The sequence below is a fragment of the Acomys minous genome, assembly GCF_964271855.1.
Source record: "Acomys minous genome assembly, chromosome: 2".
Classification (NCBI taxonomy): domain Eukaryota; kingdom Metazoa; phylum Chordata; class Mammalia; order Rodentia; family Muridae; genus Acomys; species Acomys minous.
Window position 1 is genome coordinate 12,208,261 of NC_140484.1, and position 13,063 is coordinate 12,221,323.

Consider the following 13,063-nt stretch of genomic DNA (forward strand, 5'->3'; position numbering starts at 1 on the left):
CATCAAATATTAAGCTTGATAAATCAATCTATCATCTATCTATAATTTATCTATAGCCACCTATTTATCTACTTACCTATCTACCTACCTGTCTCTCTGCCTATCTGCCTGTCTGTTTATGTATGTATGTATGTATGTATGTATGTATGTATCTATCTATCTATGTATCTATCTATCTATCATCTATTATCTATGATCTATTCTCTCTCTCTCTCTCTCTCTCTCTCTCTCTCTCTCTCTCTCTCTCTCTTCCTTGGGAGTATTTGCTCTTTACTTTTCCACATTTTCTCTTTACTTTGGATCTCCTTGAACTGCAAAGTAGACACTGCAAACTCAATACATAAAGATTTCATTTAGTTTCCTCTAACAGTCAATTTCTTGAAGGAAAGGACTTGAGAGTTGGACATTCTAAAAAGTAATCAGAGCTGGAAAGGGAAGGGACAATTTAGTAAGTTTTAGCCCTTTCCAGAGAGCGAATCCTGGCAATGCCTAATTCGTTGCAGGATTTCACTTCCAAGTTAGACAAGCCACTTTGGACAGAAATAGAACATGGCTTTGATAAATTACTTAAAGTCAAAGCCCATTAGACATTTGACTTTAAATAACCTCAAACCCCAGCCTAATCATTTCAAGACAGCTCTGTTATCCTGAAATGGCAATCCGACTGAAGAACTCCCCAGATAAGTAAAATCCCCAGGACAGAACACTGACCCGTAAAACCTTCATAGCGCACCAGAAGCCTGGCATATCCCCAGGGCCTGGAACCACGAAGTGAGTGAAGGACAGTGTCACTGTCCCACGTCTTCACATTCCCAGGAACAGCAGCCTTGTTTGTAGCAGGCAGCCAGCCTCACTTGTCTCTCTTGTGACTGTTGACTGTGCTCACAACACTTACCTGAATGAAGATGTACTCATCCTGGACAACCAAGGAGCTGACGTCAATGGAGCGGGCAAAGGGGCCACTCCTGGTTGTCTCAGCACATTCCTGGATCCTGCAGGTGAGGTAGTGGGCATCTGAAAGAGACGGGCAGGGTGGCATTTAGTAGTGGGGCAAATGACCAGCAAACACCCTTGCAGCACACGAAGTTCGGCATCCTGGGGAAATCACAGATTAATATTTTTTAGATAACAATGACACTTTACTTTCTTGTGCACAGAAATTGAAGTCACTATCCCCAAATGGGGGTAATACCTAGGCTGGTCAAGAGAGTGGAGAAAGAGTTAATCTCATTTACTACTGGCAAAAGAATAAATCCATTTAGCCTTTGGAAGGACACATTTTAGGAAGCTATCAGAAGTTTACATGCACATATTTTGTACCAGTCATTTTAACTCAAGGAATGTTTCTACACAAAGACTCACAAATTTTCACAAAGAAGAAAAATGCAAATGCTCATTGTGACATTATTCACAGCAATTGAAGACTAAAAATGAGCTAAGTGTCTATGGGTTAAGAAACATTTGAAACAACTAAGACATACACATGTGACAGAGTAGCACACTGTTATTATAAGATTTTATAGATACATATGCATCAACAGACTGACCATAATGCATTGTTTTACCATGTTTTGAAAATATAGTTTCCACTGTGTACAAGTATGGCTCAGTTTATGACTTAAAACTTTGTCTTAATATACATAAATTTGTGCTACAATTACAGAATAAAATTTTAAAGGTCTCATATAAAGATTAGATATGATTACTTTGGGACTAAGACGGACTTAAGTTATTGTATAATATTGTATTACTGCCTGTAGTTTTTGCATAATATTCATTTTTATTATGTTTTCAATGAGAATATATTCACTCACTACTTATATAAAACTTGTATAATTATTTGTAAAAAATCTACATTCACTTACTACTTATATAAAACTTGTACAATTATTTGTAAAAAAAAAAAATCCGCCTTTACAGTTACAGTTGTAGCTGAACAACCACAAAGTCTCTGGCTCTTAAATGCATCTGCTTAGGACTACAGAGTCACTCTGGAAAACAATGTATTTGATTTCTTGCTCCTTCATGAAAAACTACAAGTCTCTGTAAGAAATCATGCTGTAAATTGCCTTAAACATGGTTAATGGTCATTTTATGGAGTTTAAAAATAAATAGTAAAAATGGAAAGTAGATTTCTTTAAAGCTATAAGTTGAGAAGCTTATTTTTTTCTTCATACTTAATTTCCCATTAATGTTAAAATAGCAAAAGGGGGCTTTAAAAAAGTATCAACAAACCATATGCATATCCTGGCTTGATGGTTTAGTCATATAACCATATTCAGGCAGTTGAGGCAGGAACATCGTAAGTCCAAGGCTGCCCTAGGTCTTTTTTTAAATGATTTACTTATTTATTTATTATGTATACAGTATTATGTATTTGGTCTGTTTGTGTGCCTGCCCTCCAGATGAGGGCACCAGGTCTAATCATAGATGGTTGTGAGCCATGATGGGTGAGACCCTTTCTCACAATAATTGGCTCTCATTCATTATAGGCAAGCTGGTGTAAGGCCTTCTGGATTTCTAAACAATGCTAACTGTCTCTTATTTTTAATGCAAAATATTCTGATTTTTAAATTTTTACAGGCAATTTAAATTTCACATGTAGTACAGAACAGCACTGTGTGGCTAAGCAAACAAGACCACAGTCCAAAGGAGACCCAAGAATGACTTACATCCACCATGAGCTCTTTCATTTATCCTGGTCTGCCTTACGGGGGAGACAGATGTTTTTAACCCCCAGACCCTGACTGTGCAGTAAGGTGAGTCTTCTCAGGGCTTCTGAGTATGAATTGAGTCTCTCCTTTCTTTTGTTTTTGTTCATTGATGAAGCCAGGAGTGGCCAGGCTTTCCACTTCTGGCTGAGAAGAGAGGGGAAGGCAGGCATCCCAGGCTGTGCTTTGGAGCACAGTGCCTGCCCAGCACAGATATGTTTGGATATGTGTGACCTTACTAACTTGCTCTTTGAATAAAACACAAAAATGCAGCCAAAGTTGCAGTAAACACATGTAAAGAAATCACAAAACCAACAGGACAACCCATGTCCTTGTCAGCCAGTGTCTCAGAAAGCTCATCACACTGGTAAGCAAAGGTGCACGTGGGAGAGACACTTGCTTAGACTCATCCAAAGGCTCATTCTTCTCTGGCTATTTACCATGCTTTCTCTGCATTTGAACACTCTGAAAGAAGAATCAAGTCTTTTCAAGGCCACCCCAAACAAAAATCAACACCTACCCAAACCTTGGCCCGTGACAAGTAGGAGACAGTGCCAAATTCATCCTGCTTCTTGGCTCTGACTCTGCTTGCCGCTGTGCAGCCTGGGATGACAGGTTCAACTGAACAGGACACCAGCACTAAAATGAGTTGCTGAAATCCACTTAACATTCAGAGACCTTGCAGTCTTTAGCCAGACGCGTGTACTGGAAATCTTAATGCTTTGATTGTCCAAAACTCAGAGATACAATAAGGAGCTCCATTGTACCTACTGCCTGATGAGCACTCAGCGGGAGGGAATAGTGAAATATTGGGCAGGCCATACTACCAAGCAGAAATGGCTGAGGGTTGCAGGAGAACCTTCGGGTGTCAAGGGTGAGCAGGAAACACTATTTGTTTCAGGCTTCGTATTTCTAACAGGACTCAAGCTGGAGGCATAGTGACAGTCTCTCCACACGAAGATAAATATGATCAACTGTAAAAGTTCTACGATGAAACCCAGAATAATATTTATCGTAGATGTTAAAAGACCCAAACAAGCTGCTAAAAACCTGGCCTCTTTTTGCTTGTTTGATTTCGTTAACACCAGATACCAGCCACAGGAAGAGACTCACTCAATGGATCATAGTGTGGCACTTGAGGGCAGGGCAGTTCAAGTCCTGGGCTTGACTTGTGTTCGATGTAATGACAGATCTCATCTGGGATTGGGGGGACAATGTAAGATTGTCATCCAGACCCACTATATCATGTATGGGACTGATTAGCATGTTGTTGAATACAGTTTCAAGTATTTAGACAAAGGAAAGGCGCTTAGCATGTTGTTGAATACAGTTTCAAGTATTGAGACAAAGGAAAGGTGCTTAGCTAAGACCATCCCTCCTGTGCTCAATTAGTAGCAAATGATTCTCGATTCACTGTGAGGAATGAAAAGTTTAAGTTGATGGGTAAAGTCGTATCCTGAGTTCTTACTGCTGTGGACACCTTTTAAGTGCCAGGGATATGCACAAAGAAAAGATCCTGCCTGAGAAAAAAAAAAAACTAAATGAGAAAAAAAGAGGGACATGACTTTTGAGGTTAGCCTGCAGACGAGAAACTACACTAAGTAAAGAGGGAATCCTGGAAAACTAAAAAACAAAACAAAACAGAAAACAAACAACAAAAATGTCACTTGGGCTTGAATGGAACCAATACCTCTGACCCACACAGCCAAACTGCTGGGTGACTGCCTGTATGTCACCATTATTACTGAGATTGAGTTTTCTGTTCTTTATTTGAAACATCCCCAAGCAAAAAGAAAACCTAGAGTCACAACTCATATAGACTTCATTTAGATACCCCTATAGAAGCCCAGCTAGTAATTTTTTGAAATGGTGAATACTTATGATTAACAAGTTTCTAAATGCAAAAGACCTTTGTCGTTCATTTTTAAGAGCAGGTGTGGTGACTGCTCCATTTACAAAACTAAAAGTCACAGTCAAAGAATATGTCCTTTGGACTGTGAATAGGAGTGGATAGGAGGATCCGCTTGGTACCTCTGGATATCTGGCCCAGTTTCCAAGTAGCTGTACCATAGCAGGATGCTATCCTATTCAAGGCTGAGACAGCCTCCAAGCATCCTCACCTACAGAACACTAGTTTCACGTGGCATGAAGGGCTGCCTTAGAGGCACCGTCTCATTTCTTTTGTGTTCAACCATAGTACACAGGAAGCTGCAGGTGTCAGACATTCGATGCTATTCTGGGAAGCAGAAAACAGGAGTTTGTTTCTCAAGTGATTCCCAGGCCAATGACAGAGACAGCATATTCTCAAATGAATGCGCCTTGGGATTTGTGCACAAGCATCCAGGAATTTAGACACAGAATCAGTCTAACACCCTCAGAGGCTTATTTCTTTCTGAGGGTGCTGCACTACTTGCCAGGAGCTGTACAGGATCAAAGAGGTAGCTTTCAATTTGCCATATTCAGCAAGGGAAGCAAGCTGAATCTATACTGACAAATACCACAGTACAGTCTACCTCCCTCATACTGGCAGAACTATGGCTTTAAGCATCTTTTCTCTTTGGCTGGCTTTATAAAAAAAAAAAAAAAGCACAATAAGAAGTACTTAAACAGAATTGGATTCTATTAAAAGCCTATAGATTTTTGTTATGCTGAATTATATAGTGACTTGTGATAACACTTTGCCTTTGAGATTACTAAATATTCAAACTTCATAGACACCCGGCCTCTTGCCACCTCAGAGAAAAGAACTTTCCATGATTCGCTCAACTTCCATCCCTCTGGGTAATACACGTATTGTCAGAAGTTGAAAAGTGAATTAAAATTTTGAGCAAAAAGCAAATTCAGCTCTTCGGGTATGTTCTTGAGAAATACCCAGGAGCTGTTTATTTTAAATAACAATATTACTCTCAAATTCAAACACATAAAAACAAGCAGATTCAAGGGGACTCTAAAAAACTTCTTTAGCTTTTCTAATCCTATTTGTCCTTGACTCGAAAGTGGGGCTAACCTATTTACAATAAAGTGAAAATCAAAGGATGTGACATTGATGGAAAGGCCTAATTTAACACTAGAAACATGGTGGATATTAACACCAAACAAAACCTCGTAGTCCTCATCCTTTCTATTGGTCTTAAGATTGAAGCTTTAGTGAAACTTCTGATATCGGAAAATTCCAGCAATCTCTGCCTTCTTATGGCACATAAGACAATCTGGCAAAGTTACAAGCATTCAAACATCATGGCAACCTTGACTGACTTCACTGAGAGCTATTTCTAATTCACATGAAATAATCTATGCAGGAATATGATGATTACATGATGGTGGGGATGGCGCTGATGACGGTGGTGCTGATGATGGTCCTCATGATGATGGTGGTGATGAGAAGTGAGGAGGTGATGATAGTGGTGATCGTGGTGATTAAAACGACAAGAACAGAATTCAGACATGCTCATTCTCAGTTGGCAAATATTTTCAGACCATGTGCATTAATTATTAGATCTTGCAATAATACAATAAGAGTTCTAACGCTCAATACATCATCATTATCATCCCCAGACTATAAATGTCTTCATTGAATTGCCAGCTAATTGAAAGAGTTCCCTACATCCCACAGCTGAGACTTTAGGCTAATGACAGAGCTGAGGCCTGAATCTGAGGGATTTTGATAAGAGTTTGTGGTCCTAAATATGGCATATTCAGAAGACAGAAGGAAAACAAAAACCTAAACTCCAGTTCAGACCCAGGCATGGTATCATATGTTGACAACTTAGAAAATGATTCAACTTCTTAAAAACAGTTCTGACGTATTTTGAAACAAAGGAAACCCTGTACTCTTTCAGTATGTAAAGTAGAGTTTCACTGTGCTTGCTCTGACTGAACCAAAGGCCCTTGGTCTGCAGACCCAGTGACTAAGTTCCTTCTTGCCTCCATATTGGCCTCTGAGTTTCTAGAGAGTGGTAGACCTATAAGCTGAGATATTGTAAGAGTCAGTGATCTATATTCCTAGGATTTGGACTTTAGTCTGGTGGACCAATAATCTGACATTAGTTAGCCCAGACATTTGATTACTTATGTCTGCATGGAATGCTGTTAAGAAGGACTGAGCTAGTAATCCCTGTCTTTAATTCTCCGTGTATCCTTCCAGGCACAAGTCAAAGAAAATCCTTTCCTTCCTATGCCTAGATGCTATACAGATGAAATGGATGCTCTTTGCGGTCTTTTAGATAGGTGCATTGGAGGAGTGGCCCAACTGCCTAACCCAATGTTTCCCCCAGCTGGAAAAAGACAGATAGATTATCACCCCAATTCTACAACATCAGTTAGGGTTACCTCTTCGCATGAAGGAATGTTAGAGTAGCAATAAAACCCCATTAAGGAAAAAAATCTGGTCAATAGAATAGAATCTTTAGCGTGGGTGAGACCTAATATTCCGGTTGAACCAGGTCAATCACCTGCATCAGGAACCACACCTAGAAAGGTAACCTCACCTTAAGCCATGCTAAAGGGATGGGAAGAGGCATTTTGTGTTTAATGGGAGACTGTACTTTTGTTTTTCAGAATCCTTTCCTCCTAGTGTAGTCCCTATGAACCACTGTGAGGTCCCCTTGTGTAATCTCTATGAGTTACCATGAGACCCCCTTAGTGTAGTCCCTATGGGCCACTGTGAGACCCTCTAGTGTAGTCCCTAAAGCCTCTCTCCTCACCATATGGCTGCCTGAAGCATTTGTCATCTTTCATTTCTCCTCCTCCAAGCAGCTGCTGGGCTCTACAGCTTGCCTGACCCAGGAGTTTTACTTTTAAACTCTTAAATTTTTCATGAGCTTAAAAATAAAGTATTACTGAGGTTTACAATGACTTAAGCTTTATTGACCAGTGAGGCTTAATAATGGCATGAAGACAAGAGATGGTGGCCTATGGAGTATGAGTTTAGATTCTGGAGAGTCCAGGAATGTTATGAAAGTGAAAAATGTTTGACAGTGTCCAGTTTGACTTGCCATAGTCCCCACAAAACCCCCTTCTGGTTTGTCCTTGGTAATTATCAGTGAGGAAGAGCTCAGTATGACATGAAGCCATCTGTGTCATTGCTGGGTTTGTTGTTTGGCTTGCTGCTGCACTGAATTCTGCCTTACTGTCAATTTTGCTCAACAATAAGATCTTTGTTAACAAATTGATTTAAACTATTTAAAGCAATAGATGAAATATCACAGCAAGGCTAAGAACACTGTCCAAGGTCAACTGATTTCTAAATGAGGCAAGAAGCACATTCAGTTTTTCTTAATTTATTCTGGACATACAGCAGGCCAAAGTGGGACATGCTTACGTGTACTTTGCATGGATTCTAAAACATTCCACTGCTTACTGGTCAACTCAGAATCCACCGAGGTGAATAGGAAACAGAGAGGAAATTGCAACACAGAAAGTTATCATTATTTTTTCCCCTGTTCTTCCAAGAAGGCACTAGAACCCTGGATCCAGCTCACAAGCAGAGGCATGTTCTGTTGTGTTTCTATTACATTGTTTGTGTCTCTTTCCGATGTAGAAGAGTCTATATATTAGGATAAAATATATTTTCATCTAACTAGACTTTATTTTTCCTTTGGAAATACAGCATTAAAATATGTTATATTCTGAGAGCTTAAGTATTACAGTTTCTATAAAGGCTTTTTCAGATTTATTTATTTTATTTTATACATGTATATGTACCATATGTGTGGAATGGCCATAGAGGCTAGAAGATGAATTTTGATCTCCTGAAAATGGAGTTACAGACAGTTATGAGCTGCCGTATGGGTGTTGTGAGTCAAACTCTGGTCTTCTGGAAGAGGAGCCAGCACTCATAACTACTCAACCATATCTCTAGCCTCAAACGCTACTACTGTTGTAACAATTGGCTTGACATAAATTCAGTGTGAGTTATATGTAGCCACATAAATTATGAAGACAGTTGTAGTTTGTCTGTCTGGATCTTTTTCAGGTCTAGTGAATGCTACTACACCCCCGTGATTGCACGAGTGCAAACAGCGATGCTAGTATTGAAGACAGCATTCCACAACACTCTTTCCTGTCCTTAAGGTCTCAAGTTCTTTCTGCTCCTCTTCCAGTGGGGCTGGGGAGTTCACAAGGCTCCACTCTCAGTTGAGGAGTTACTGACAGCTGACAGCTGCTTGGGGAAGGAAATCATTCTTTGGGGTGGGGTCACTGGTAGATCACCCATGCTTTAGGGGATGGTCACATACGTGGATATATGAGCAGTATTAAAATTGACGTGGTGAGTTTTAAAAATAAGTCAGGAGGGGGTTGTTGAGAGGGACACTGAGGGACTTCAAGTCAGAATTGGGGATAGATATAATATTATATTGTATGCTTATATGAAATTCTCAGCAAATAAATTAGGAAAAACCTCAAAGGTTCTATATCTGAACTCTTGAGGTTCCAGTGTTAGAACAGACCCTCTTGTTTGCGTGAATAGTATGACTTATCACCTCTGAGGTCAAGAGCAAAACCTGACACATAGTCGGTCATCTTTAAAATTCTGCCCAATAGATAAAGAAATTTTTTGCAAATAAATGCTGTTATATTTTTCTGAGATGCCTATCTAAATCGCTTGTTAAAGCAAGTGGTCCCTGCGATTTACCATGTGAACATAAAATGCCCAATGAGCTATGGGGTCCAGTGTTTGAATTACACCAAAAATGCTAAGGAAATTACTAACAGGAGCAGCAAAATACATCACAGTCACTCACACCCCCAGAAAACTCATTCCTGAGGGTTTATTTCAATAAACACCTCCCTTGGGAGCAGAAGTCTCTTTCCCAACTCAGGGAATAAGGATGGATATGGCAGTACTGGAGCTTGAGGCTTTTCATCTTCCCAAGCCATTAAAATGCAAATCAGGGTTGGAGAAAGACCTCAGGCAGATCTCTGGGCATAGTCTGACTGGAGGCAGCACTCACATCCATCTGCTGTCCTCACTTCCATGTGCACCAGGTCTGCCTCCTTATCCAATCCGGACACCGACCTGGGGAAGGAAGGGAGAGACGGGTTGAGTAAGGACAGGCACAGTAGGCAGCGGAGTGCTATACACACCTGGGCTGCTACTCAGCAATCTATGCTCTTAAGCAGGTCCATCCTGCATGCTGGGGCTGACAGAGTACAGCCATTGGTAGCCACAGAACCATGGTTGGTTTTAGGGACTGCCACCTGCAACGGTCGCAAGAAATGACATACAGTATGTGACGTAAGAGTGCTAGCCTGGATCTCTGTCCTTGTAGCTTTAAGAGATTTTTCTTGAGCCTCCCTTCCCCATTATCCTTCATCTGTCTTCTCAGTCATGAATTGAAACTAGAGCCCTGTGCGCATGCTCAGAATAGGTGGGCATTCTGTCGTTGAGCTGCACCTTCCACCTCTGATGCCCTGAACAGCCACAGTACTGTTCTACTTCTGTCTTACACCTAGAACCCTCCCTATTCTTCCTACCCTATTCTGTTGGCTTCAGGGTCTGCCTTCCCCCACCCCCAATCCCCACCACCTGAGCATTTCTATTCTTTCCTCCTTTTGTATTTTAGCTGCAAGCACCTAAAATACAATGACTAGGACAAAATTCTCCTGGTTTCTATGTTGAAAGAAACCTGACATGCTCTTGTCAGTAAGCTCAGAGTCTGTACAGAAGCTCTTTACATATCCTTCTGGGACACCTGAGCAACTGCTTCCGACCTTAGACATCCAGGCCAGCAGGAGGCACTCATAGGATTTGTAGGCTGTTCCCAGCACAGGTGGCAGTTCTAGGAATAGACCCAGTGATGTTGCCAATGGATGTATTCTGTCATAGCCCAGTGACCCCCAGTTTAACCTATCTTGACACCTGTTTTTCTAATGTTGTAGGCTTTAGCATGTAAGAAAAGCAAATTAAGAACATTGATATACTGGCTTACTATCTCATCTCAGTGGCTGATGCCGAGATAGTAGGTGAAAACATGGCAAACAGACAGAAAACTCAAAGCTCCACCTCCACATCACAAGTCTTTGTGTTTTCCAGCTGCCCTGGAGCACTACTCTAGTACAGATAGATTAAATTCCTGACAGCTATATGAAGGACCAAAGACATAGTGAAAAGGAAGCATGGGCCTTTATGCCAGTGTTGTTAGATTAGGACACCAGGGTTGCAAATGATATAAATTAAATAAAATTAACTTGTTTCTGTTGATTAAAAATAAAATGATCATGTCTCAGAAGACCACACTTCCATTACCTGAAACATTTATTTCCATAAGATATTTCTCCCCCCCCCCCCCCCCCCCGCAAAGAGCTAAACAACTGAAGTGTTACCTTAATGCCTATTTTCCCTAATGGTTGTTGATATCTTATTTGTTGTTTAACTTATCTCATTTGATCCTAACAGAGACTCTCAACCATAAGCAGAGCAGGTATTACTATGCATTACTTGGCTGGAGGAGAAACTGAGGCATGGAGAACATACTCAACTCAGATCACATAGGATATCCGTTTACACAACAGGTCCTTCTTTGTTCTAGCAGCTCCCTGGCCTCAGTGGTGAAACGAAAGGGCAGCTCAAGAGCACCTCAGTCAGAAACCGACAGGTGTCCGGGGTTTCCTGCCTAGATCTGGGAAGCCAGAATCAATGAGGGTGGGAGCACCCAAAGGACTTCCGTGTGTCACAATGCTGGAAAACCTCTCACCCCCCTTTCGTCGGCACACCTTAGCTGTGACCCCCAGGCCCATGCTTGCCATCATGTCAGCATTAATCTTGGGGTTCTCAACTTGCCACAGTTGACACATAGACTAAGTAGTTCTCCGTTGCAGGGTCTATGCTGCGCATTGCAGACTGTTTACGGCATTTCTAGCATCCAGATATAGCAGATTCTTTGCAATTATAACAACCAAAAAGTGAGTCTAGATTTTGTGAACTATCTCCTGGTGGTGGGGAGAGACACTATCTATTGAGGGAGACACCCCTAGTGGAAACCCCCTGCCATTACTAGACACACTTAATTGTTGCCCGGACTTTCCAAGGCAGAAAAAATAGATCCTTGTGTCTGCAGTTTCTCACCTAGTGCGAAACAGTAAGGCTGTTTTGAAGTCTGTGAATGGTTGTTATTCTGGAACATACCATCTCACTGGAAGATTAACTGACACTAAACAGACACAACCTGGTCCCTAGCCTTAAAGTCTCAAGCCCCACTTCTGGAAACTCAATGTAAACAGTAAGCTAACAAAACAAGCCAAAACAAAACAAACAAACAAACAAAAAACCAACAACAACAACAAATGAAACAAACAAAGAGAAAAGCAAGTGAGCAATGTCTGATGAGGTCTATTGGGAGTGGGGAAAAGTGGGACAGCAACTCATGCTTGTGTGGAAATGTGTGAGGAAATGCAGGAGATAACAGTGACAAATGCTAGTGAGTACGGAAAGCACCTAGTATCAGGCACTGTGCTTGGTACTCATAAGCATTATCTTAATTAATCATTGAAATGAGTTTTCAAGGAAAGTACCATTCATCTAGTATTCCTCCATGGTAAAGAAGATGATAAGAGAGATTAGGTGATGTGCCTGAATCTCCATGAGGTTAGGAATCCACAGATACTGACAGCTCACGTGTGGTGGGCACTATCTTACGCAGGAGTGCTGACCCATCCTCATGCCAATTCTACTTGTTGAGAACAAATTTTTTTCCTCTGTTTAAAGATGGCACAGTCAGGCATTGGGAGCTTTAGCAACCTGCCTCCAGCTGTTCAGCTAGGAAGCAACAGGAGATGGGCTTAGGCCAGACAGGTGGCTTTGACCCAATGCTTAACTTCTCCCATGAGTTGCTGCACCTATCCTAAGGGACAGTAGGATTTGCACTCAGACACTTCTCCTAAAGTCAAGGTTCTACACAACATAACCCTGCCCACACATATAAACTCTATGTAAAACTTCACTGTAGAGATCCTCTGTGTATGTCTCTTGTCCCACCAAACACTGTTTCTGGACTACTCAGATCAAGAGTCACTCATATTGGCGATATTCCATAAGAAAGGAATGATAGAAATAAAGAGTGTTGATGTAAGTAACAGCAGAACAGGGAGTGGAGATTTGTGAAGGGAAAGATAAAGAGTTGGTGGAAAGCATGTTTGTAAGTTGTCTTGACTCTGTGATGTCTGTGAGAATGGAGTGGTCTGCAATGGATGAGAGGAGCTTCAAGGATGCTGTATGCGATGGGAGGTGGATGAAGAGGCACACCCACTCGATATGCCAACCATGTGACTAAACGATCCTAGGATTTCTTCTACCTCCAGCATCCAAAGTCCTTCTCCTTCTGTGGATGACATAGGACAGAGGAGAGAGGACA

General features: G+C 41.2%; 1 protein-coding gene across 1 annotated transcript in view; it reads right to left on the reverse strand.

Annotated features, from left to right (window-relative positions):
* SORCS3 (sortilin related VPS10 domain containing receptor 3) overlaps nucleotides 1-13,063 on the reverse strand; it is a 613,431-nt gene that overhangs the window by 162,488 nt on the left and 437,880 nt on the right. The window contains exons 6-7 of the mRNA XM_084772036.1: nucleotides 9,665-9,729; nucleotides 896-1,014 (exon numbers count right to left, since the gene is read on the reverse strand). Coding sequence (XP_084628162.1) covers nucleotides 896-1,014; nucleotides 9,665-9,729 — 184 coding nt within the window. The remainder of the gene's footprint in view (nucleotides 1-895; nucleotides 1,015-9,664; nucleotides 9,730-13,063) is intronic.